The following is a 23,833-nucleotide window of genomic DNA, read 5'->3' as shown; positions in this document are numbered from 1 at the left end:
TAATAAATAATCTCCTAATAAAATACTAGCTTCATAGGCTGAAACTATATGTCACTTTGAAATGACTACAATACAACATGCTAAGAACTATCAGCAAGCATACCAGACTGGTAAGGCCCCACCCTGTTCCAGTTATTTCCACTGGCAAGGCTGGTCGGCTCCTACAGTCCTTTAGGGGAGCCATTCAAATGCTACCTCTTCTTCCAGAACAATCGCAGAAGAATACTGAGAAAGTAAAGTGACCAATCCTCCTGTAGCACGTTTCTCACATGTTCTCTAGTCTTTAGAAACAGAGACAACTCCCCCAGTGACTGGGATCTAAAATTTGGTAGGATAGTTTCAAACTTCTAACTGGCACTCCCCTTATATAGTGTCAAGCCTGCACTGTCTTAGGAAATAGTGTTATTGAAAATATATACTGTATATGAGATGCTTTAATCAAAAGTAGGTTTTAAATTAGCAACCAAAAATTCTAAAATTAAGAGAGGCTGACAGGATTATATTTTTTCCATCATTATTATTTGCTTCAAGTTTTACATGACTGTTTTCCTCCAATTTGGGATTATTTAATGAAATCAAGAAATAAGTCAGCCAGGTCTTACCTAACACTATTATATAACACTCAACATCAAAAAACAGAAAGTATACAAAAGTAAACGCTAACTGAAAACATTATAAAGCAAATTCTAGAAACGATCTGCCAAATACCATCTTTATTTTCTCTCTGTAATTAATTGCTTACCTAGTTTTATTAAGAATTCTTGTTCCAAGTCGTGTACCTGCCTGATGGATTCTTCCAGAGAATTACAGAGTTTGATCTTTGGTCTTAGCAGTTCTAGTGTGTCACTGATCATGTAATCTATGTCAATAGGAAATGGATGGTCTTTTGTCCAAACCTCCAAACTTTTCTTCCACCAAACATAACGCTGATAACAAATGAAAAATAAATTTAGCTATAAGAAATTAATAACAAAATATTTAAAATAATCTGTATCGTGACATCACCTAGTTATAACAACTAAAGAGTTGTACAAGACACCTACCATTTTTATTAATGGTCAACAGCAATGATCCTAACACATTTATTTCCCTCCATGTATATAGTTCCTAAGCCATCTGGTGACTTTAATTTAAATATATTTTTTATTGTAACTGTCATAATCTTTTTTTAAAGGCAAGGAAAAATTATAAATAAATAAAACAGCAAATAAATTTTCAGGTACTGAAACCAGGCAGAAAATCCACTCCCAAATCCCAAATAGGGCTTAAATATTTAATTTTACAAAAACAACCAAATTCAAGGCAACGGTTTTGATAAATTATAATTATTTTCTCTATTCTACCTGCTTTGATTTTTTTTAAAGAGTCAAAGTATTTGAAGATAGGGTTTTTGAATATATAAAAATCAGTAATCAACAAGCATTTATTGAACATCTACTGTGTATATGGCACCATTTAGATATTTTCCCTCGTCTCCTGGCTTGGCTCCTTCATTCTATTTTGTACTTGTAATTCTCAAGTTTAACTAAAAAGCACAACCCATGAATTTACTTGTATATAAACAGGTGTTCCTCTGGGTGTTTAATCTTCCTGTCCAGTTTCTTCTAGGTCTTCGCTACTCAAAGTGTGGGAACTCAGAGCTTATTAGACATACAGAATCTGAGACGTCCCCTACCCTAGGCCAACTGAATCACAGTGTGCATCTTAACAATATAGCCAGGTGATGTGTGTACACACTGAAGATTAGAAGCACTGCTGCAAGTGAGCCTTTCTATCTGCCTTCCAATATGTAACTGGACACTGTGTTACAGGCAGCACACACTGGCTGCATCTCCCAGGCCTCACTCACTTCTTACTCCCGTGCCCTAAGTATATCCCTGCTACACATTCCTGCTATTAATCAATGTGGAAAATACTTTTGTCTCTTTCTACTCCTGAATATTTCTGAGTGGCTCTTTTCTCTCTGCCAGTGATGTTAGAGTGAGTGCAAATAATAACACTCTTCTGAAAGGGATCCTGCTTTGGACACTGATAGGGATCACTGATATTCTGCAGCAAAACTTTGGTTTTAAATACAGGCAGTCCAACTTAAGGCATTTCTTACATGGAACAGAGAATCTGAGTCTCAAATCTTCAACACACCTTCCCCATTTTTGGCTCATCAATTCAGAAAACAAGAGAGTAACAAGTTACCCTCTAATGCAAAGATAAAGTAATAGGAGAAAGTTACAAACAGCTCTTCCCCAAGAGTAGTTACCCCCACTTAACATCAGCTACTATGTGGATGTATTTTTGACACCTCAAATTTGTAGTTTTAAATTTATTTTCTTTGTCAATGGGTAAACAAAAACAACATAACAGATTAGATAGAAAGGAATGATCAAATAGAACTGAATGGTACCATTGGTACTTTATTTCAGTAACGTCTGGAGAATTCGATAGTGAGCTATTCCCCCTAATCAGTACTTATAACATTGTATTTGATGGGAAATAATGATTAGGTTCCAGACAACCAAGCTACAGCTAACTTCTGGAACATGAACTGTATAGAAGCTGCAGAACTGTCTCTGTATTTGTATCTGAATTTAATTTATACTGTACTTGCTCTAAATCACCAGTTTACATAAGTAACTTAAGATATGGAAAGCACAACCCAAGATTTTAGCAATGAATGAACAAATATTTCTTTCAATGTTAATGATGGGTTTTTTTTTAAATTTAGAAACAAGAATTTTAGATATAAAACCAGAACACAGATGAGTGAGAATATTATCAAATGCATAAATATTACAAGTAATTTGATTCATGAATTACGTACCAAATACAAAATAATCCATACTATCCCAAATTTATAAACTTATTAAACTTACTAAACCAAACTTATTAAACTTACTAAACCAAATTTATAAAAGCACCAAAATAATTCCCAAAATTAATGATCAATCATCAATTATAAAACTTAAAATGTAATCAGAATATTTATGATAGAATTCATCATATATATATTTTTAAAATTTTTTTTGGCCATGCCGTGTGGCATGCAGGATCTTAGTTCCCTGACCAGGGATCGAACCTGTGCCCCCTGCAGGAAGCACAGAGTCTTAACCACTGGACCGCCAGGGAAATCCCCATCATGTTATTTTAAAACGTCTAAAGCTAAGCATACTTGCAAGAAGAATAAATCTCACCTAACTATGAATATATCTTATACATCATATATGAATGCTACAGGGTTTCTTCTCTAATATTTTTATAACACAAGCAATGCATTAAATGATGCCAAACTGCTTATTTCAATTTATGTACCTGAAAATACACAAGGAAGCAATCGAGTTTTCGTTTACTAGAACCTCTGTCAAAGTACTGGCCACAGGTATCCAAAATAGTGCACACTAGTCTAATCCTGAAAAGGTGCTCGGGAGGGTCCAGTGAACTTGGAGAGCCATCAGGGTTAACACCAAATGAAGTAAAAGAATAAAGAGTTCTAAAAATAACAGCGGATTCCACCATTCGGTAATTATAAAGTTCCCCTAAGAACTTGGCACTGCTGATACGTCTCTGATTAAATTTAGGTTGATTAACCTAAAGGGGGAAGAAAAAAAAAAGCAGATTTCCATTAAAGAATAGCAATGTGTTTGAGAAGAGGTAAAATTCCCCTATGTCACTTGACAACATCACTCACTGAACAGAGAATAAATAATGGGTTCTTTTCTAATCGGTAGTCACTTCTGGGCGTCCTTTATCTCTCTCTAAGAAATGTCTACCTTTAAAATGTTTTAATAAAAAGAACATGTTAAGTATTAAATTTAATATTAAGCTATTGTTAAATGAATTAATAGTTTATGAAACAGTTAAAATGTAATTCTCCCTATCAGCCCTCTGTAACTTATTTTCTCTGAAATCCGTGAATTAAGGAAACAACAAGCATATAGAAAGAGGGAAATTCTTACAGAAATTCTTATCAAATGATTACCAATTCTCCTAATTAATAAATTTATGAATTCCTATAACGTGAATGCCAATAGTAACCAGGAAATAATAAAAATTTACTATACTCTTCTAAAATAAGCTTAACTGGACTTGAAGAAAAGGCAAAAAATACTTCAGCATTAGCCTGAGAGAAGACTAGGAAATCTAACACAACAGGGTTTATTAAGAAATCATTATCTTCAAAAAAGTAATAGTAAATGACACCATATGGGGAAAAGAGGGTTTTCAAATCCTTATTTTTCAATAAGAGGACTTAAAGGCTGTCTAAATTGTCCACAGATTCCAATTTGCTGCAGGTCTTTGTTACCTCCATTCCTAATCGAATATCTTCTAAAACTCCATCCACAACATGGATTCCAACATCCTCCTGGTAGAGCACTAGTCCTGCTAAGAGGTTGGCTACACAATGAATGCTGTTATATTTCACATTCCAGATGTTTATCATACAACAAATCACATAGTCTTTCACTTCTTGGTCCTGCCAAGGCAACTTTCGCATCTGTCTCAAAACCTAAATGAAGAGAATTTTGTTTAAATTACTAAGATAAGCACTAAGTAGTCCAAAATACCCTATAATACAAATATTTTATTATGATTGTACAGTCACAGAACTTTTGAAACGGAAAATGCTCTAGAGATTCTCTATCAGCCTCTTCAACTTTAGAGATAGGAAAAATAAGATTTTTCTAATTATTGGTAAAATTTATTCACATTTTCCCTTTATCTTTCCATAATGCCCTTAAATTTCCTAGAGTTTCCAGGACTTCAATCAAGCTAACAGTATACACTCATACTCAGGTCACTGAAAGAAATACCCAAGATTTAACAAAAATAATGTTTTCTTTTGTGCATCATTTGATGTAAATAACCTCAGACACTTCTTTTTATAAATGAAAAATTTCCAATAAGGAAATAAACCCAAGGTCAACTGGTTAAAAGATCCCTTAAGATGGAGGACACAGGACTTCCCTGGTGGTCCAGTGGTTAAGACTCTGCCTTCCAGTGCATGGGGTACAGGTTCGATCACTGGACAGGGAGCTAAGATCCCACATGCCTCGAGGCCAGAAAACCAAAACATAAAACAGAAGCAATATTGTAACAAATTCAATAAAGACTTAAAAAAAAAAATGGTCCACATCAAAAAAATCTTAAAAAAAAAAAAAAGATGGAGGACACAACATCAAGACTGACATCACACAGTTTCCTTGCATGTAAAGGGGGGATGATAGGCACTTACTCCATAAGTCTGGTCTAAGGGTTAGACAAGTTAAAGTGCGTGAAGTACGTAGGAATGTGTCTGGCGCATTACAAGCACCCCTTAAAAGTTAGCTATTGCTTTCAAAATCTCTACTGGTAATGAGATAATCAGCAGAGCTCTAGTCATCATCAAGTTCTTTCCATTTTTATTCTGAAAGAAAATGGATACTGTAGGCAGAATGTAAAGTAGTCCTTTCATCTCTACTCTATATCCACAATCCACCTTTCAAGCACTACATATGTTCTCATATCAGCTTCAATGGAAATGTTAATGTCATCTCAAATGCATAAGCATTCCATACTTTACAAACTTTTAGCCAATTCTAAAACAGCTTTCAAATCCTGTTGTCTTAAACAACTACTGTCTCTGGATCCCTGAAGGTGGCTTCAATTTTCAAAGTTGCGCTCATTCGTCATCACCTTCTACCCTGCCCACCCATGACACATGTATTATTCCATGCCTCTTATCCTCCCCATAGGTTTCCTCTGTCCAGAAGTTAATTTGCTTCAATTTTTTTTCCTGAAAAGAAAAAAGTTCCATACCATGTTGTTTCAACTTGTAGAGTTGACCAAAAAATGTTTACTCAACATGTCTCACTTAAAAGTGAAGGTTCTAACAAGGTAACTACAATAATTAAGGTAACAGGTCGGTGGTTCTTAACCTTTTCTGGAAATTGACCCCTACTGAGAATCTAAAGAAAGCTATAGACCCTCTTCCGGAAAAATACAGACAGGCCCAGAGATTCAATATCATTAAGTTCCAGAGGATCATGGGCCTCTTAAAGCCTACTTAAGGTTAAGAACCCCTGTACTGAAAGCAAAATATTTAAAGGCAAATTCATTACAGAACATCAGAGACAAAGTAATAGTTTCAAATATACACACAGCATCAACATCAAATTTAGAAGAATTACCATTTTAATTAGAATAAGAAGTTACTATCATAAAAGGAAAATAAAACATATGTCCCATACATTATGTATCATCGTATGAATTCCTTATTATGATGACTTGTATGGAATCAATCATAATGGAACTTGGGATTTAATCCTACCTCTCCTAAACTCCACTGCTGGGACTTTAACAATTCTGCTTCAATTTCTCCATTTACAAAATGTGAATAATGCAAACTACTTACATTTCCTATCTATACTTTGTGGGGCACTGAAGCAATTGATAAACAAGCTGATCTAGGAAAACTGAAATATATGTCCCTGACCTAAAACAATTTGGTGCAGGGCTAGAAGGAAAGTGCACTGCAATCAGTACTATTATCATCAGGACGAAAAAGAATTAATTTGGTTGAATGTTATATAAGCTTAGCACTACCACAAATCTCAAGTTGACTACTGTTCTATGATTTCATTAAGATTTACCTTCTCAGTGGTAACCTTGGAGAGATCCTTGTACAAAAGTTTCCGGACATATTCCTGGAGAGGAGGACGTTTCTTTTTCACTGTTTTTTCAGCTGGAGGTGGGTTGCAGTAGTAATATGCATTCTCCACCATTGTGACATATCTTGCATCGAGATGCATCGCTTGTTTCTTTCTCATCATTTGTTCCTAAAATAAAAAGTCTAGTCAAAATACTTTCATTCTAAGGTTTCTTTCTTCCCAACTAAAGTTCTACTCTCAGTGATAAGATTTCAAGATAAAGGGCTAGAAAAGGGAGAAAACAATTACTAGGTATTTCTAAGAGCATGCAAGCATACTAATTGTTATATCACTAATCATGTTTTTAGAACAAATTAGTCCATAACTGCTTGGTCTTATGCCTTGTCCAATAAAATACTCAAGAGAACTCTGCTACAAATATAACTTGACTTATAACTCTGCCAAACTATATGAACTCTACGTAAAACAAGGCTTATATACAAGTGACTGAAATTAAGGACCAACAATATAAATAAAGGGGTGAATGCCTCTGGCTGTTCCACACACAACAGCTGAGAATAACCTTATTCTGAGAGCTTGTGCCATCCAATGTTGTACTAGGTAAATCTGACATGTCTCTACAGACAAGGATACTAAAAGCCCCCAGTTTCACAACTTGTTCAGAGCCCTCAGCATCAGCTCCAGGAGGTGATTAAAAGCAGTCAATCATCATCTACTTCAGGATCCTCAACCTCAGCACTACGGACGTTTTGGACTGGATAGTCTTTGTCTGGGTGTGTGGGGGGAGGGTGTTCTGTGCAGCAACCTTCACCTCTACCCACCAGATGCCAGTTGAGAACCAAAGACTGATCAGCTGAAGATCTTCAAACAGTACTCCTAGTTCTAAAAACAGCACCACACTAAGTATTAAGATTACTGAATTTATTCAGCCATTTAACATTTTACTTGGCACTTACTATGTGCCAGGCACTACGCTAGGTACTGAAGTCACCAGTGAACAAGACGGACATGGCTCCTACCTTCATGAAGCCTAAGAGTTGGCATAGGAAGACAGAATAAACAAGCCAACAAATAAACTAGCAACCTTTTAAATACTAATTGTGAATAGTATTATGAAGGAAAATAACAAGGCCCTAAGATGGAGAGTAATGAGAGCCCACTTTAGTCAAGGTGGGCTAGGGATGGCCTCTCTGCAAAAGTGACATTTGAGTTGTGCTCTGAAGGACGACAAAAGGTTGAGAAGAGACACAGAGAGAGCACCTGAGGCAGACGCAACAGCAAGACGAGAGGCAATGAGGAGAGAAGGATCAGTTACAGGAACTACATGAAGGCCAGCGTGGCGCCAGCATGGAATGGCGTGAGATCAGTTCTAAGGAGTGAGGAGAGGCGCAGTGAGACCAGATTCTGCAGACCGACCGTAGTAACAATGCTGGATTTGAAGCCTGTAGAGGGAAAGCACTGAAGAGCTTCAAGCAGGTGTCTGGACTGGGGTGGCAGGTGGTGGCGGGTGGAGGCAAGACTTCAGGCTTTGGAAAGAAGGCTGTGTCTGCAAGCTCAGGGAGGGCAGGGGCTGCAGCATGTTCACTGATGTAAACCCAGCATCTAAAACAGTGCCTGGCCTAGCACATGGGAGGCTTGCAATTAATGTTTACTAATATACAAAGTAATGAATGAATTTTTTAAAACACATTCAAATCTTTCCCATGGTCTGCCTTTCTATACACGTAAAACCATTGTATACTGGGGGAAATTCTGCTCTTTCATAAGTTCAATTATGGGTATACCAAGTTTCACAATTGTTTCTCTTGTCTATGAATCTGCTAAAGTATACACGTTGTAGCCTAGCTCCTCTCCTGACATCTATTTTATAATTTGTAAATGCTTATTAAATGTTGACTCTTCCAGACAGAGAGAACAGTTCCATGTTTAACAGAGCTAGAGATAATGACCTCACCCTGTAAGTTCTTTGAACAAAACATAACGCAACACTTAACTTTTCATTTGTACATACATAACAGTTTTAAATCAAGACTAGTTTCAACCTGTTATGTAGACCACTTTAGAACCTTCTCCCCCAACACACATACCAAACTACTTTCTTTTTTCTTTTTTGATGTGGACCAATTTTAAAGTCGTTAATGAATTTGTTACAATGTTGCTTCTGTTTTATGTTTTGGTTGTTTTTGGCCTCCAGGCATGTGGGATCTTAGCTCCCCCACCAGGGATGGAACCCACACCCCCTGCATAGGAAGGAGAAGTCTCAAGCACTGGACCACCCGGAGAAGTCCCCACACCAAACTACTTTTAACATCAGCCAAGAATAATTTTAAATGCAAACCAGTTAAAAGGTTATGTGTGTTCCCAAACAAATACAGGTACATTTTAGATCATCCCGCAAGCATCTGCGCTTCAAACCAAACCCTCCTCCTCCTCACTCCTCCTCCTCCCTCATCTCTGTGACTGGCACCATCACCCGCTCAGATGCTCATGCTGGAATACGGGGTCTTATCTGAGGGCGCTTTCCCTTCCTCGTCCCTAGTATCTCACCATCACATCTCATCAGTTCTGCTTCCTAAAATTCTTCATACAGCCAATTATTATTCCCCACTCCCCCATCCTTACCATTTCTTCATTGTTTTCCCCGTAGGTTTTGAAAACAGCCGTTTCACTGTTCTGTCTACCTCTGGCCTCAGCCACCTCAGTTATCTCCTCCACACCGACCTTCCTAAAACCATAAATCTGATCATACTTATCCTCCCTGCTTAACATCCTTCAATAGCTACTCTCTACCACAGGGGGAAAACCCTCGTTCCTTAGCACAGTGCTCATACTCGGGGCTGTGCCTACGTCTCCAGTCTTACCTGCAGCCTCTTGACTCAGTGTGTCTCTCTTCTCTGCCTCTGAGACTCAAGTGAGTCTCTAAAATAAACACCATTTTTTCCAGGAAACCTTTCCTGACATACCAAGACTAGATTAAGCGCCTCTTCTATCTATACACATAATACCCTATGCTAACCCACAATATTATATTGCATCCCCCTCCCTGTGTTCCAACCGTCCATCTGTCTGGGTTATTAGACTACAAATTCCATGAGGGCAGGAACTATCTTTTTCACTTTTATATCCCAAGGGTCTGACAGAAGAGTCAGACTCAATAAACACTGGGAAGCTGTTAGGGAAGATGTCTCCTGACTCATTCAGTCTGGTTTAAGTACTCCCTCCATGAGCCCATAAAATCCTCTGCATACCTCTCTCTGTTAAAGCGCTTAAAATGCTACACTGGAATTAGCACTAGATATGGACCACTTTGAGGATGGCAACTATGTTTCATTTCTTTGTACTAACCACCCCCAACCAGCCATAACATCCCTGCAGAACTGAGTTCAGTGCCTAACACATAGGAGGAGCCCCAAAAGCATTATATGATAAACAAGGCTCCTATCCAGAAAGCAAGACAATCAATGATAAAGGCTAGCTGCTTTCGCTACAAGAGGGAGAAAGATCCGCTGAGCGAAGAAAACCAGTCGGGCAGGAAGAACTCTGGTTTCCATCAATGGCATAAGTATCCACACCACCACAACTAGTAAACTTTCCCTAGCAAAAAGTAAACATAGAGGGTTCAATATTACAAATAAAATATAGACATTTTTAAAACCTAAGCTTTCTTGGCATCTCTATTACATTTTCATATGCAGGTCTCATTTAACCTTACCAGCTTGAGCCAAAGAGGAGGAAGATTTTTTTCTGTGTTACAATAAAAATTTGAACTTGGAATGACTATTATATGAATAAGCCTAGAGAGAATGTGGAAATAAACTCCAGGTGATGGCCTTCACATTAGTATTTTTGTTCACTAGAAATAAATTCCCATGTTTTTTTCATTTTAAATATTGCCAGAGAAATATTCAAGCTTACAACTAGATTCTAAAAAAATAACACACCTAGAGAAAAAGACACAATCAACACGTCCCTAAAAGCAACACTGATGTAATGACAGTCTATTCCTGGGGAGTCCTAAACCACGGCTAACACTGACACCCTCCCCCACCACACTCTCTCCCTTGCAAAGGCTGCAGTCGAATGCATGGGTATTACCAATAAGCATACTAACTTAATTGCTTAATAAACTTGATGGCCATGCTGGCATCCTAATTAACTTAAGAAATATCTTCTCCCCCCATGTTAATTTTTCAAGCTTATGTTTTATGTTTTCCAATTTAAAAAATTTAAGCTTTATAATTTATGTGCTTATGGCACAGTAAAGATGTATCAAGAACATCCACAAAGAGGGCTCTAACACAATAGTATTTAGAGTACCTGCTCCTCTGCATCACTTGTAAAAAGTTATCTGGGGCTGAATTTAATCCCCCTTTACAATAGTGTGAACTCACTGGCAGTCAAATGAGAAAAATTCCTACAGCTCTCCAGGAACGGCTGGAGTTCTAGTTTAGGTAGAAGTGTTTAAATGGCAGAGCAAGATAAAAGGCACTGGTCAAAATTTTTAACTCCTGGAGTAAATCAAGAACCTCAACCTCTTGCTAGGATCCTCAAGCCCTTACCAAAAGTACACTGGTCCTCAGGTGAGATTCTGGAGATCTGAAAAGAAATCTTCCACATGTTTCTAGTAGGGTACATGCCATTTCAATATGGTGATGGGAAAAGTCTGATAGAAGCATCTGTAAAAATAATAATGATGAAAAACCACAAAGACAACAATTCAATCCTATTAGAGAAAGAAAACATTATACACCTAATGTGTGCAACAAGTTTTAAAATGTCACTGTAAAAAGAAGAAAAGCTAAACACAATATTGTAAATCAACTAAAAAAAAAAAACCTAGTCTACTTTAGATGCCAAGCTTCATCACTGGGTATCTTTGTGTTAGGCCATAAAATTTTATCTAAAAACTTCAGGATATTTAATGTCATTCCTTTTAGATAGATATATGAAAACTAATCTATCAAAGCCCATTTTATATTTATCAGGAGATGCTATATATTTAAGCAAATGCCACATACATAGCTAATATTTTCTAAATAGCTTTTTGGTTTTGGTTTATATGACATTTACCTTTAAACTTCTTACAACAAAAGCCTTACTGTATGAAATTTACAAACACATTACCACATTTTACTATTTATCCCCCCAATATTTTTCTGTGCATATTTTCTAAGCCAAAAAAGATTTACACATATCATTTAATAATTTGGTTTTTTTGGGCTAACATGAGTATTTTTCCACGTCTTTATTATCCTTCTATGGCATGATTTAAAGGGTGCATAGTACTTATAATATGAACTATACTAAAACTTAACTGATTCTTATTTATGGGACATCCAAAGTGTTTACAATTTTTTGCTACTATAAACAATGGTGTGACAAACATTCTTGCAGATAAATTTGCGCACGTTTATGATTATTTCCTTAAAACAAATGTACAGAAATGAACCTGTGTCAAATAAATGTATATTCTTCCTATATACATCAGTAATTAATACAAAGAAATATACTAATATGTCTAAGTTGTTCATGGCATGATTCCTTTCAATGACAGCGTTGAAAAAACTTTCAAACCTCTCTTAAAATGCTGTCCAAAGTTCCCCAAATGTACTTTGTAGTCTCCTGAAATGCTCCAAGTAGGTTTAGGAGACTTAACCCCTTGAATATTTACAATGATTATTAATATTTTAAATACTCTTAAGAAATCATGCAGTAAAGAAACGTGTTTAACTCAGGGTTTTCCAAATGTATTTGAACCCATGAGACCCATTTTGTGTGACATACCTAGTGATATCTCAAAGAAATTAACTTGATTAAAAATTTGTTATTGTTAGTAATGACCAATTCCAAATGTAGAAGAATTATTTCATCTATGCTGCATCAGCTTTACCACACATAACTAGTTAGTTACTAATGAATTTCTACCTTAATTCTATTGTGGACAAAAAAACATAATCTGAATAATTTCAATTTTTTTGAACTTGCTGAGACTTTCTTTTTGGTTGATTTTGGTGAATCATCCATGTGCATTTGAAGAGATTATAAATTCTGATCCTGTTGGGTATAGTGTCAATTAGATTAAGGTTGTTCAATCCTGAATATACTTACTAATGTTGTCTGCCTATGCTTTCAGCTACTAAAAGGTGTTTTCAAGTCTCTCACTGTAATTATGGATTTATTTCTCTTTCCTTGTCGATTTCTTGCTTTATGTATTCTAAAAATACAGTACTGGATGCATACTGATTCAGGAAGGTAACACACTTTCCTATTAAAAGGACCTCATCATCATTATGAACTATGCTTCTTTATTTCTAATAATGCTTCATGCCTTAAAGCCTACTTTGTCTGATAATAATAAAACCAGGTGCTTTTATTTATTTATTTATTTTTAGTGCTTCCATGGTATATTTCCCCCATCTTTTTATTTTAGGCTTCCTGGTGTTAATATTTAAGGGTATCTTCCTTGCAGTCAGCATATAATGTTGTTTTAATCAAGTCTTACATTCTTAAGGCTTTTACTTAATGTACTTTGTCCTTCTACATTTCATGTAATTACTGTTATAGTTCTATTTGTGTCTACCATCTTATTATTTGTTCTCTATTTTGCTCATCTGTTTATTGTTCCTTTTTACTCCTCTTTTGTCTTCCTATAGATTAATCAAATATTTCTTAATTACATCATTTCCCAGCACTTACAAACTGAAGCATTAAAACTTTAGATGTGTCTATTAAAAAATATTTCAAATGATTCACTACTAACCTTCAAACAATGCAGTGTATCATTTTTTGTGAACATCTTAAACTTAGTGAGTTCTCCAATAAAACGAACAGTTTTGTTCTTTGTTTCAATATTGATCTGGTCCTTTTTTCGTACCTACAAATTAAGAGAAGAGACATTGCTTAAATAATTAACACTTTGAAATCTGTGATAAGAATTGTTATTTTAATAAGACTGAATTCACTCTAGATATTTTAAATAAATTTGGGTATAATTTCTTGCTATATTCAAATTATCTTAAGTTAAAGCAAAATAAGCTCTGTGGAACACCAGTGCCAGGACATGCTTTGCAAAACTGTTTCAAACAATTTGGGGAAACAATGCATTTCACCAGCCTTAAGAGGTTCTCATATAAAGAAACCTGTTTAACTTAATTCAATGTTTCTCAAATTTATTTGGCAACATAAACCCCTCTTTTGAAATGGTAACAACGACTAGTTTGTTAAATTAATATTATAAGGAATACACTTTAGGAAATGCTGCTTTAAAAATAATAAACACCAAGAGCTCACTTAAGCAAAAATATTAAGGCTCAGTTAGTATAATTATGAACTATATACATTTTTTATTGTAAATTCATTAGTACAATGAAATTTCCAATACAATCACTATTTTTTATCAACAGTCACAGTCGCATATCAAAGTTCAAATCCTTTGCAAATATAAGCCCTCTACTTAGGCACACATTTCAAGCAATATTGAACATAACAAAATCCTATTACAACAGTACCATGTGAACAGACACGTCACGATAAATGTAATTGGATTTAACCTCAGAATTACAATTTCACCAGAAAACCAAACCTGTAGTCTAGAAGCCTTTTCTATGAACAACAATAACAATAATATGGTAGTGCTTTGAACTAGTTTAGTGTTCCTTATTTTTTCAGAGTACTATCCTATCTTATTTGTTCCACATAACAACACTCTGAGAAAGGAGCAAAAGCTGTATAATTCTGATTTAATAGTTAAAACAACAACAGTAGAAGAACGCAAAGCTGTCAAATGACCTGACCAAGGATCAGTACCAAAACCCCAGACTCTAAACTCATACTTGAGAATTCCACTGCTCTATCAGGTGCTGGGATTCAAAGTAAGTCCAAACCTCACCCGCATCTGGACAATTAGTAACAATCTTTTACGTAAGTATTAAACTTCTACATAGACAGCCTACACTTAATGGAATTTATCATCTTCCTTTTTAAGGACCTACTTTCTATAGCAAACAAAGGTAGGTGCTCACTTTTTAGATCTTCAGTAATAATTTTTGAACAAAACCATGTTTACTCACTTAAAAAATCAGAGGAAATTAGAAACTCACTCTAACTATATTTAATCTAAGGCATCAATAAAACTGCAACTAAAAATAAAATCACAAAAACTCAACTTACAGAACTTTAATCACATCATTCAAGCATACAAAATAGCTTTGAGATTAGAGACAAATAGAAAAAAACTAGAACTAGATTCTAGTTTAATTAGTCTATTAAACAAACTAATATTGAATAAATTTGACTATTTATTCTAGCCTTGTAATTTAGCCTTCATAAAGGTGTTTTCACAAATAGGTGTTTGATAAGTACTGCATACTGAAAGCTCCTCTTGGAACGTCCCTGGTGGCGCAGTGGTTAAGAATCCGCCTGCTAGGGCTTCCCTGGTGGCGCAGTGGTTGAGAGCCCGCCTGTCGATGCAGGGGACATGGGTTCGTGCCCCGGTCCGGGAAGATCCCACATGCCACGGAGCGGCTGGGCCCGTGAGCCATGGCCACTGAGCTTGTGCGTCCGGAGACTGTGCTCCGCAACGGGAGAGGCCACAACAGTGAGAGGCCCGTGTACCGCAAAAAAAAAAAAAAGAATCCGCCTGCCAATGTAGGGGCCACGGGTTCGAGCCCTGGTCAGTGAAGATCCCATATGCTGCGGAACAACTAAGACCGTGCGCCACAACTACTGAAGCCCGCACGCCTACAGCCTGTGCTCCACAACAAAAGAAGCCACCGCGATGAGAAGCCCGCGCACCACAATGAAGAGTAGACCCCGCTTGCTGCAACTAGAGAAAGCCTGCGTGCAGCAACGAAGATCCAAGGCAGCCAAAAATAAATAAATAAATTTATATATTTAAAAAAAAGCTCCTCTTATTAATTTATCTTATTTTGTGAACTCTGAGGCAAGTTTAATCCACACTCTAGATTAAGAGGGTAGACTCTGGACCAGATCTGCTAGGTTTAATTCCCAGCTTTATCACTTACTGTTACTTAAACTCTGTGCCTCAATTTCCTCATCTATAAAATGGAACTAATGAAAGTAACCTATATCATACGGTTGTGAGTCTTCATTAAGTGAACTGATACAAAGCACAATCAATAGTAACTGGGACCACGAAGAGTTCACTAAATATTAGCCATTATTAATATTATCCACATTTGTACATTGTATCGCTAATACATTGACACAAAATCAATATTCACTGAGTGAACAAATTAATGAAAATGCTTAATGTTTATATACATATTGTAGTGACGTGAAAGAGTAAAAGGTCTACAGTCACAACACCTGAGATCCTGTGGTCATTTCATGCCATTTGGGGTGGGGGTAGGGGTATATAATCTTGGACAATTCATATAAAACTCCCTGAACCTACTGGCTCACTTGGTAAAATAAGGATAAAAATAAGGATGATGATGATGGGGCAGTAATGATGATAACTATACTTCACTTGATACTAAGCAATTAATGTCTAGGACAAAAGAGTATACAAACTTTAAAATGATGCTTGAGAAGTGTTTTAAATGATGCTGTAAAATACTTCTGAGTGAGAAATAAAAGTGGGAAATTGTACATAAAATATAAAAGCATCCATAAAAAAACTACAGAAGAAAAAAAGTAAAGAAAATATACTAAAATATTAACAAGGTTTGCTTTAAGTGATGAAATTATGAGGTTCCCCCTCCTTTCTTTCTTCTTTATATATTTTCTAAATCACCCACAATGAGCATGTGTTTCTTTTACAGTTAAAGAAATGTAGAAGTAGAAAAAGGATAAAGAAGCATTTCAAAAATGATATACTGAAGCTGAATCTTTAGAGGGAGTAGGGCTGGGAAATACATATACATGTTTTTAACAGTCTCCCTGGGTGATTCTGGATGCACAAGCTCTTAACAACTGTGCTGTGGAGATCATACAATTTAAGTATTACTGAGCATCACAATTTACAAAAACACATAACATAGTGTATCATTCACAATTATTCCTAAATATTATTGAGGTTAAGGAGGTACAATCTAACTAACATGACAAGATTGTAGAATTTTTAAATGAAGTATTAGAAATCAATTATCTCACTCCCTCATTTTCAGATGAAAAAACTGAAGGCTTTTCAAAAGACTGTGACATAAAAAACAGACTAACTTATTCTGACTCCTCATTTAATATTTTCCAATCTCATGTGTTGACTCTTTATGATCAAATAGTATGTCAATCACTTCTGCAAAAGTAAATACAGATGAATTAACAATGTAAAATTTTCTGTATATTTTTAGTTCAATAATGTCTCAGATTTTACTTACATAATCAAATTTAGCAAAAATGCTGCTTACAACTCATTTATTAATAACAGCTGGAATTGAGATTACTCAAATAACTAAATTCATATACATTAATAAAAACTCTTCAAATATGTCAAGATACAAAAGTAAGAATTTCCAAGGCCTCTCATTCATTATTCCCCCTGGAGGAAGAACCCTTTGTCCCAAACCAGCCCCTCTATAACTTCACCCAAATATTATATTTTCTGTCCTCCATAATTTGCTCATTTTGTTTTACATAAACATTCAATCATTCAACTAATTTTTTGGAAAATCCACTATACTCTAAACACTAAGTAGGCACTGGGTTTATAAATAAGTAAATTTGCCTTCAAAGAAACTTATTTATTTTATTCTAGGGACTACTGATCTCCAAAGTAGGGAGGGCAAGACTCTTCATCTACTGGGGTGTGGGGAAAAAGAAATGTTGAAACATCTATTTATGTTTTTGTTTTTTATCTCATACTTTTAAAGTTATTTTTGTATGTTTTATGATATACATGAAATATCTGGTAGAATTACAAATGCATATAATTTATAAATAAATATGCCTATACTGGGATATGTGGTCAACTTACTTTACCAACAGAGAGGCTTGATCAAAAAAGTTAGAAGACCACTGATTTCAAAAATGTCAATCAGTGAGGGTGATATGGCTACATTTAAATAAAAGTTGTCTTCTCCATTATTAAAGAAGTAGGCCTTGCTAAAAATGTGGAGGACACAGAAAACTAGAAAGGAAAAAAATTTCGTATAACCCCACTATCCAAAGACAGCCACTGGTAGCATACTGATATACAATTTTTTCTAGTCTTTACTTGCCAAGAATTTTAACATAACTATAAATTTATTATGTGTAAGATTTTAGAGCTTGCTTTTTTTCCCCTTAAAAAAAGCACTTTCGTAGAGAATGGACTTGAGCACACGGGGAGGGGGAAGGGTAAGCTGGGACGAAGTGAGACAGTGGCATGGACATATATACACTACCAAATGTAAAACAGATAGCTAGTGGGAAGCAGCTGCATAGCACAGGGAGAGCAGCTCGGTGCTTTCTGACCACCTAGAGGGGTGGGATAGAAAGGATAGGGGGGAGACGCAAGAGGGAGGAGATACGGGGTTATATGTGTATGTGTAGCTGATTCTCTTTGTTATAAAGCAGAAAGTAACACACCATTGTAAAGCAATTATACTCCAATAAAAATGTTTAAAAAAAAGCACTTTATGATTTGAAAACTTTTTGGTAAATAAGACTTTCTAATGGTTCTATATCATTTCAGCATTGTGATTATATGACCATTTTCTTAATCCATTTTTGGACTTCTAGATTATTTTCCCTTTTTTCCCTATTACAATTCATGATGTGAATAAAGCTTTTGGGGGTACTTAGGATTGTTTACTTGGGACAGATTCCCAGAGTTGTCCACTATATGAATGCCTCTAAGGATCTTGAAACATACTGCCAAATTCCTTCTCCAAATTCCAATCTCAAGTATATGTGATGGTTTCTCATTGTTATTACCTTCACTAACCTGTTAGTCAAATTAGCAAATCCGTTGCTTTAACTAGAATTTCTTTGACTACCAGGTGAGATTTCATACTGTTTTGCTAACCAGCGTTATTTCTCAGGTGAGGTTCTTAAGCACGGGACAAATAGGATCAATTGTGACAATATGTTGGAGCGGGATAGAAGCCAGAGATGGGAAACCTGGTGAAACAGCTATTCTCCTAATTCACGCTACAGAGACTGAAAGACAGCGGCACTGGGAATGAAGGAGAGACGCTAGCCTTGAGGAGGTGTTTTAGCAGATATATCAATAGAATTTGACAAATTTGGCTCCCGAATGTCAGAGGGGCGAAAGTAGATGTAGTTCCCTCAGTGAGTAGATAAAATATATTGCAAATTTATAGGGAGAATATAGAATCCGGTATAAGAAAGTGAAGGATAAAGGCATTTTTGAGAAGAAAATGAGTTTTATGGATGTATTTAGCTAAAAGTACATGAGAACTTATTAAGCACCAGGAGAGAGGTTCTGGCAAGAGATATATACGTGAGGCTGCTGGGAAACAGATGCCACCTGAACCCCAGGTAAACTGTGTTCCATCATAAAGGAGGGTGAAGGAAGTAAGTCTGGGGAAGGAACACCAACATATAAACTCAGCTGGAAAACAGAGCAAAGGATATTGAGGAGAGTAGTCATAAGCGAGAAGCAGGAGAGAGTGGTGGTAGAGAAGAGGTAATTATTATTATAATGACATCTGTGTGATAAGCTTTATATGAATTATCTCGTTTAATCAGTAAGAACAATCTCATTTAAAAAGATACAAATTGGGACTTCCCTGGTGGTGCAGTGAAGAAGAAGAATCCGCCTGCCAATGCAGGGGACACAGGTTCAAGCCCTGATCCAGAAGATCCCACATGCCACACAGCAACTAAGCTCATGTGCCACAACTACTGAGCCTGCACTCTAGAGCCTGCGAGCCACAACTACTGAGCCCACGTGCCACAACTACTGAAGCCCTCGCGCCTAGAGCCCGTGCTCTGCAACGAGAAGCCACTGCAACGAGAAGCCCACGCACCGCAACGAAGAGTAGCCCTCGCTTGCCGTAACTAGAGAAAGCCCACGCGCAGCAACGAAAACCCAACGCAGCCAAAAATAAATAAATAAATAAATTTATTAAAATACAAATTATCCCACTTAACAAGCAAGGAAATCGAGGCATGGAGCACTTAAGTAACTTGGCCAAAGTTACAATGCTAGTATGTGGTAGAGTCAGAATGAGTTTCCTAAAAGGCAGGAGAGTCCAGCAATTCAGAATCTGCAGGGACATCAACTAGGATGAGGCGATTAGGAGGACACTGGTGGTTTCTGCCAGGGCGCTATGATGGTAAAACAAAGGGTAAACGTCAGAAGTGCAAGAGACACGTATACTCTACAACATCAAACAAGAAGGAAATGAAAGAGGACGGGGGGAGAGGTGCAGTTGAGGAAAGTTTTCCTGTTTTTATTTTAAGGATGGGAGAGTGCTGAGCACATTTTTACCTGATAAAAAGTCAATGGCAAAGTCTGCAGATTTGAGGGTGGGAAAGGCTAGACCCTGGAGGAAGCAGAGGTGATCGATGACATCAAGTGCCCTCTCTTCTCTCCCCTGAGAATAGCAGTTCCCAAATATACTCTGGAATCCTGATACTCTTCTAGTTGTAATGAAACCTTACAACAATAACAAAAATGCCAATTCCCTCAACTCTCACCCCAATTTTCAAAGATGGGATGGGAAGTACACATGAACAGAATTTTCTTAATTTTAGGTTTCTCACCAAAAGCACTAATTATGCTTGGTCCAGCAACTCATAGCTTGTTTGACTGTGGTTTGGTGGAGGGGTGTACGCATGTAACTCATACAATGCAGTCATACTGCCTGCTAGTAAAACAGTGTCTTGTCTGTATCTGTATGATGGGATTAAAATACCAACAATATGACTTCAGACGCATCTGCCCCCGAACTAGCAGCATGTAAACACTGTGTCTTTTGAGTGACTGTATATTCAGCCCCTTCCAGGAGGCTCACAGTGCTCATTACCCTATTAAAGCTTTGAGAATTCTTACCATAAAACAAAAGCAAAACGGTTTAACTTTCTGGATTTCAGTGTTTCCAAACTTCTCTAGACATAGAAACCTGTCCTTGATTAATATTATCTATGAAAGTCTGAAACACACTTCAGCAAAAAAGCTGGCCCAGAAAAATCTTACCCACAAATCTCATACTAACAAATTAACACCCATGGCAAGAAGCCTTTAGAGACCATTCCACCCCTCACACAGACTTTTGCTTCCTCTGGACTCAAGGCACTGACTCTCCAACAATTCATTTGGCAATTAAACATGCACTTCCTTATAATATCAAATTTATTTAGGGTTTAAATTTTTATTTCACTCTTGCTTTTATCAGCATTTAGGCCTTATCTTCCCAATTACATCATGAGATTCCTGACCTCAGGAATTATGTCTGTTCTGGTGCTCAGCCATACTACCGATTTGTGTATAGCCAGTGCAATGAAATGCAAATTGAGCAGAGCAAACATTTATCTGCATTCCAAGCAACTTGCTATATAAAGCTAAATTTTACAAACACAATTTTTCCATGGGCATACATGAACACTTGCATTTCATGTCTTTTCAAATTCTACCAATGTTCACTTTCAGTCATCGCTAAGGTATCCTTTTACTCCTTTCAAGCCTGTATCCACAAGATGGTGGGGTAACATGGGTTTGGGAGAACCACTCATAGGCACTCTATTAAGAATCTTTCTTCAAGCTAAGGATTCTTAAGGCAAGAATCAATAAAAACATGGTCTATGACAGCATTCACTGAGATCAGAGCATTTACGCAACTTCGTGTGCCCCAAACGTTGGACCCCCAACACCTGAACAGGCATCCTACAGGCACTGTGTGCCCTGATTTGTCATGGCCAATCTTATGTTTCTTCGGGGAACACCAATGAGGCCTGCTGGCTCTCTTGACCTTGGAGAATGTTGTTACTTTACAAAAGCAAGAAGTGCAGACCCTACAATGGGAAAACAAGGTAGCAGCAACAGCTCATCTCCAAATTGGAATAGCATTTATCAATTTCAAGCTTTGCTGAGTAGATTTACATTTAAAAAATTTAGAAGTCCATACATTCTGAACTGTTATACCACTATCAAGTTTCAAAATGTGCTTACCAATAAAATAATCATATTTTTAAACTAAAGAATCCTCACTCATAAGTGTGTGTATATATATATATAACAAAATAAATGCTTAAATACATACATGAAATCTGAAATCCCCCCTCAGCATGGAACAAAGATCCTCTGCTACATCAGACATGCAGGGATGCAATGTAGCAACCAATCTTGCATAAAATGGTAGCAAATCCAACCTGCAAAAGTTACATGTGATATGTGTAAAAGGAAAGGCACACCAGAAATAACTCATTTTAAAATTTAAACTTTCTCAGATATATTCACACATTAAATGATTATAAAAACTAATAATAATCATACAGACATGCCTATGTATTGCCATTATAATGAAGTATTTGGAAATTCAATTTGCCTTGTGAAAGTTTATTAATAATATGGTATTTTCCATTCAGTACATTTACTGCACATTTGCAATTTCCATCGAGTACTCAATTTTGATAAAATATGAAATACCAAGCAAAGAAAACATGGCTTAAAGTTTTAATCACATAATTACTGAGTAAATAAACAAAGATAACAAACAGTATAAAACAATCCTTTTAAACAATTTCCTTCATTTATCCATGGATAAGTTATTTCAAAGCTTCAATGTAAAGTAAAAGGGTAACCAATAACCAAAAGGGTATCTAAGAAGTCAAAAAAAATAATAATCACAAAACCCACACACTAACTTATTCTACCCATTATAGAACCCACTCAGATTCTCCCACGGGGCTTCTCGACTCTTACTCAGGACAATAAACACAAATCTGCATTTCCTCATGCTGCTGTGCCCTTTCATCATCAGAGCACTTTCTCATCAAATGTGGATGCAACTCCAGATTCCAGGACTCCAGGCAGCCACTACTAATCAGAATCAACACACAAGCTAAAAATTTATTTTCCATTCCTGCCACAGACATTATTTTATAAAACTTGATTATCCAATGATTCAACACTCAGCAGACCAGACTCTGAAGATGAGAAGCTGTGAGGAACTAATAAAAGCAGCTGCACTGACAGCAGCAAGTAATGGGAGCTGACAGGGAGGAAGGAAGCAAAAAACTAGAAAAATTCAAAGCAAGAGCTCAAAAACTACAACAACCCGCAGCCATTTAGAACAGACAAATAATTCTACAAGTCTTACATATCCCTGAATATATCATTATACTACAGAACATGAAAGTGGTGTGATCACCAGAGAAAACTCTGCCTACCATGAAAGGCTGAGAATTAGACCTGGAAAATTCAGAAGGGACATAGTGAAGGAAGGAAGAATGGACAGAAATTTGAAAGGTGGAGTCAAGGAGAGGAAAGTGCTCAAATTCATGCCTAAGAGTCTCAAAAATTTTGTATTCCTCTTTGACCATTATAATTTCCTTTAAAACTTATCACGTATTTTTCTTCCCAAGGTGCCAGGCCCTGTCCTAGGCATCCAATCTCCATTATTTATCTTGTTGATACTGATAACCACTCCATCAGGTAGACATTATAATCACCATTTCAGAAATAAGACTACAGAGGTTGAGAGAAGTCAAGAATGTGGTGGCTCTGTAAAAGTACCTCAAAAAATTTTAAATGCATTATACCCTTCTTTAAAGAAATGAGAAGTACAGTCCGTTATGTAAAGAGCTGAATCAAAACATTTAGTGTTAAGCCTTATTTTAAATGTTTCTTTAAATTATTTTAAAAGTTTTATCAATTGAAGGTTAAGTTCTTGTCACACAGAAAATGCACACATGTGGGTCACATTACTCCTTGTTGATGTTACAAAAAAGAGGTATCCTGTAAGACACTCTCACAAATATGTAATAATTTTCTTAACGTCTGCTAGTGTGGGGAAAAAAAAAGCCTAGGGCAACTGCACACGTAATTTTCATGCATAATAGATGGATTCATACTAATACCAAATTTACTTTCTAAACTTTCAAACTTTAGTTAGAATATTATATTTTAATATATTATTATATTTTAGTTGGAACGTTAGCTTTTTCATATCCACTTTAGCAAAAAGTACTTTTTTTCTCAGTTCATGATCAATTACAAATATAGGACTTTAAACCTATGCCCCAGGTTCTACCGCTCCCAACTGCCACAACTACAGGTCAGA

At 36.3% G+C, this 23,833-nt stretch overlaps 1 protein-coding gene across 4 annotated transcripts in view; it reads right to left on the bottom strand.

The window, feature by feature from the left end:
- UPF2 (UPF2 regulator of nonsense mediated mRNA decay) overlaps window positions 1–23,833 on the bottom strand; it is a 213,275-nt gene that overhangs the window by 143,432 nt on the left and 46,010 nt on the right. For all 4 annotated transcript variants that reach the window (XM_060293309.2, XM_060293311.2, XM_070044821.1 and 1 more), the window contains exons 9-15: window positions 21,812–21,920; window positions 13,402–13,515; window positions 11,201–11,317; window positions 6,624–6,809; window positions 4,298–4,501; window positions 3,307–3,582; window positions 743–926 (exon numbers count right to left, since the gene is read on the bottom strand). In XM_060293309.2, the coding sequence (XP_060149292.1) occupies window positions 743–926; window positions 3,307–3,582; window positions 4,298–4,501; window positions 6,624–6,809; window positions 11,201–11,317; window positions 13,402–13,515; window positions 21,812–21,920 (1,190 nt within the window). The remainder of the gene's footprint in view (window positions 1–742; window positions 927–3,306; window positions 3,583–4,297; window positions 4,502–6,623; window positions 6,810–11,200; window positions 11,318–13,401; window positions 13,516–21,811; window positions 21,921–23,833) is intronic.

This window comes from Globicephala melas, chromosome 2 (genome assembly GCF_963455315.2).
Source record: "Globicephala melas chromosome 2, mGloMel1.2, whole genome shotgun sequence".
Classification (NCBI taxonomy): domain Eukaryota; kingdom Metazoa; phylum Chordata; class Mammalia; order Artiodactyla; family Delphinidae; genus Globicephala; species Globicephala melas.
Note: the sequence above shows the minus strand (reverse complement) of the source record. Positions and strands in the feature narration are given on the sequence as shown.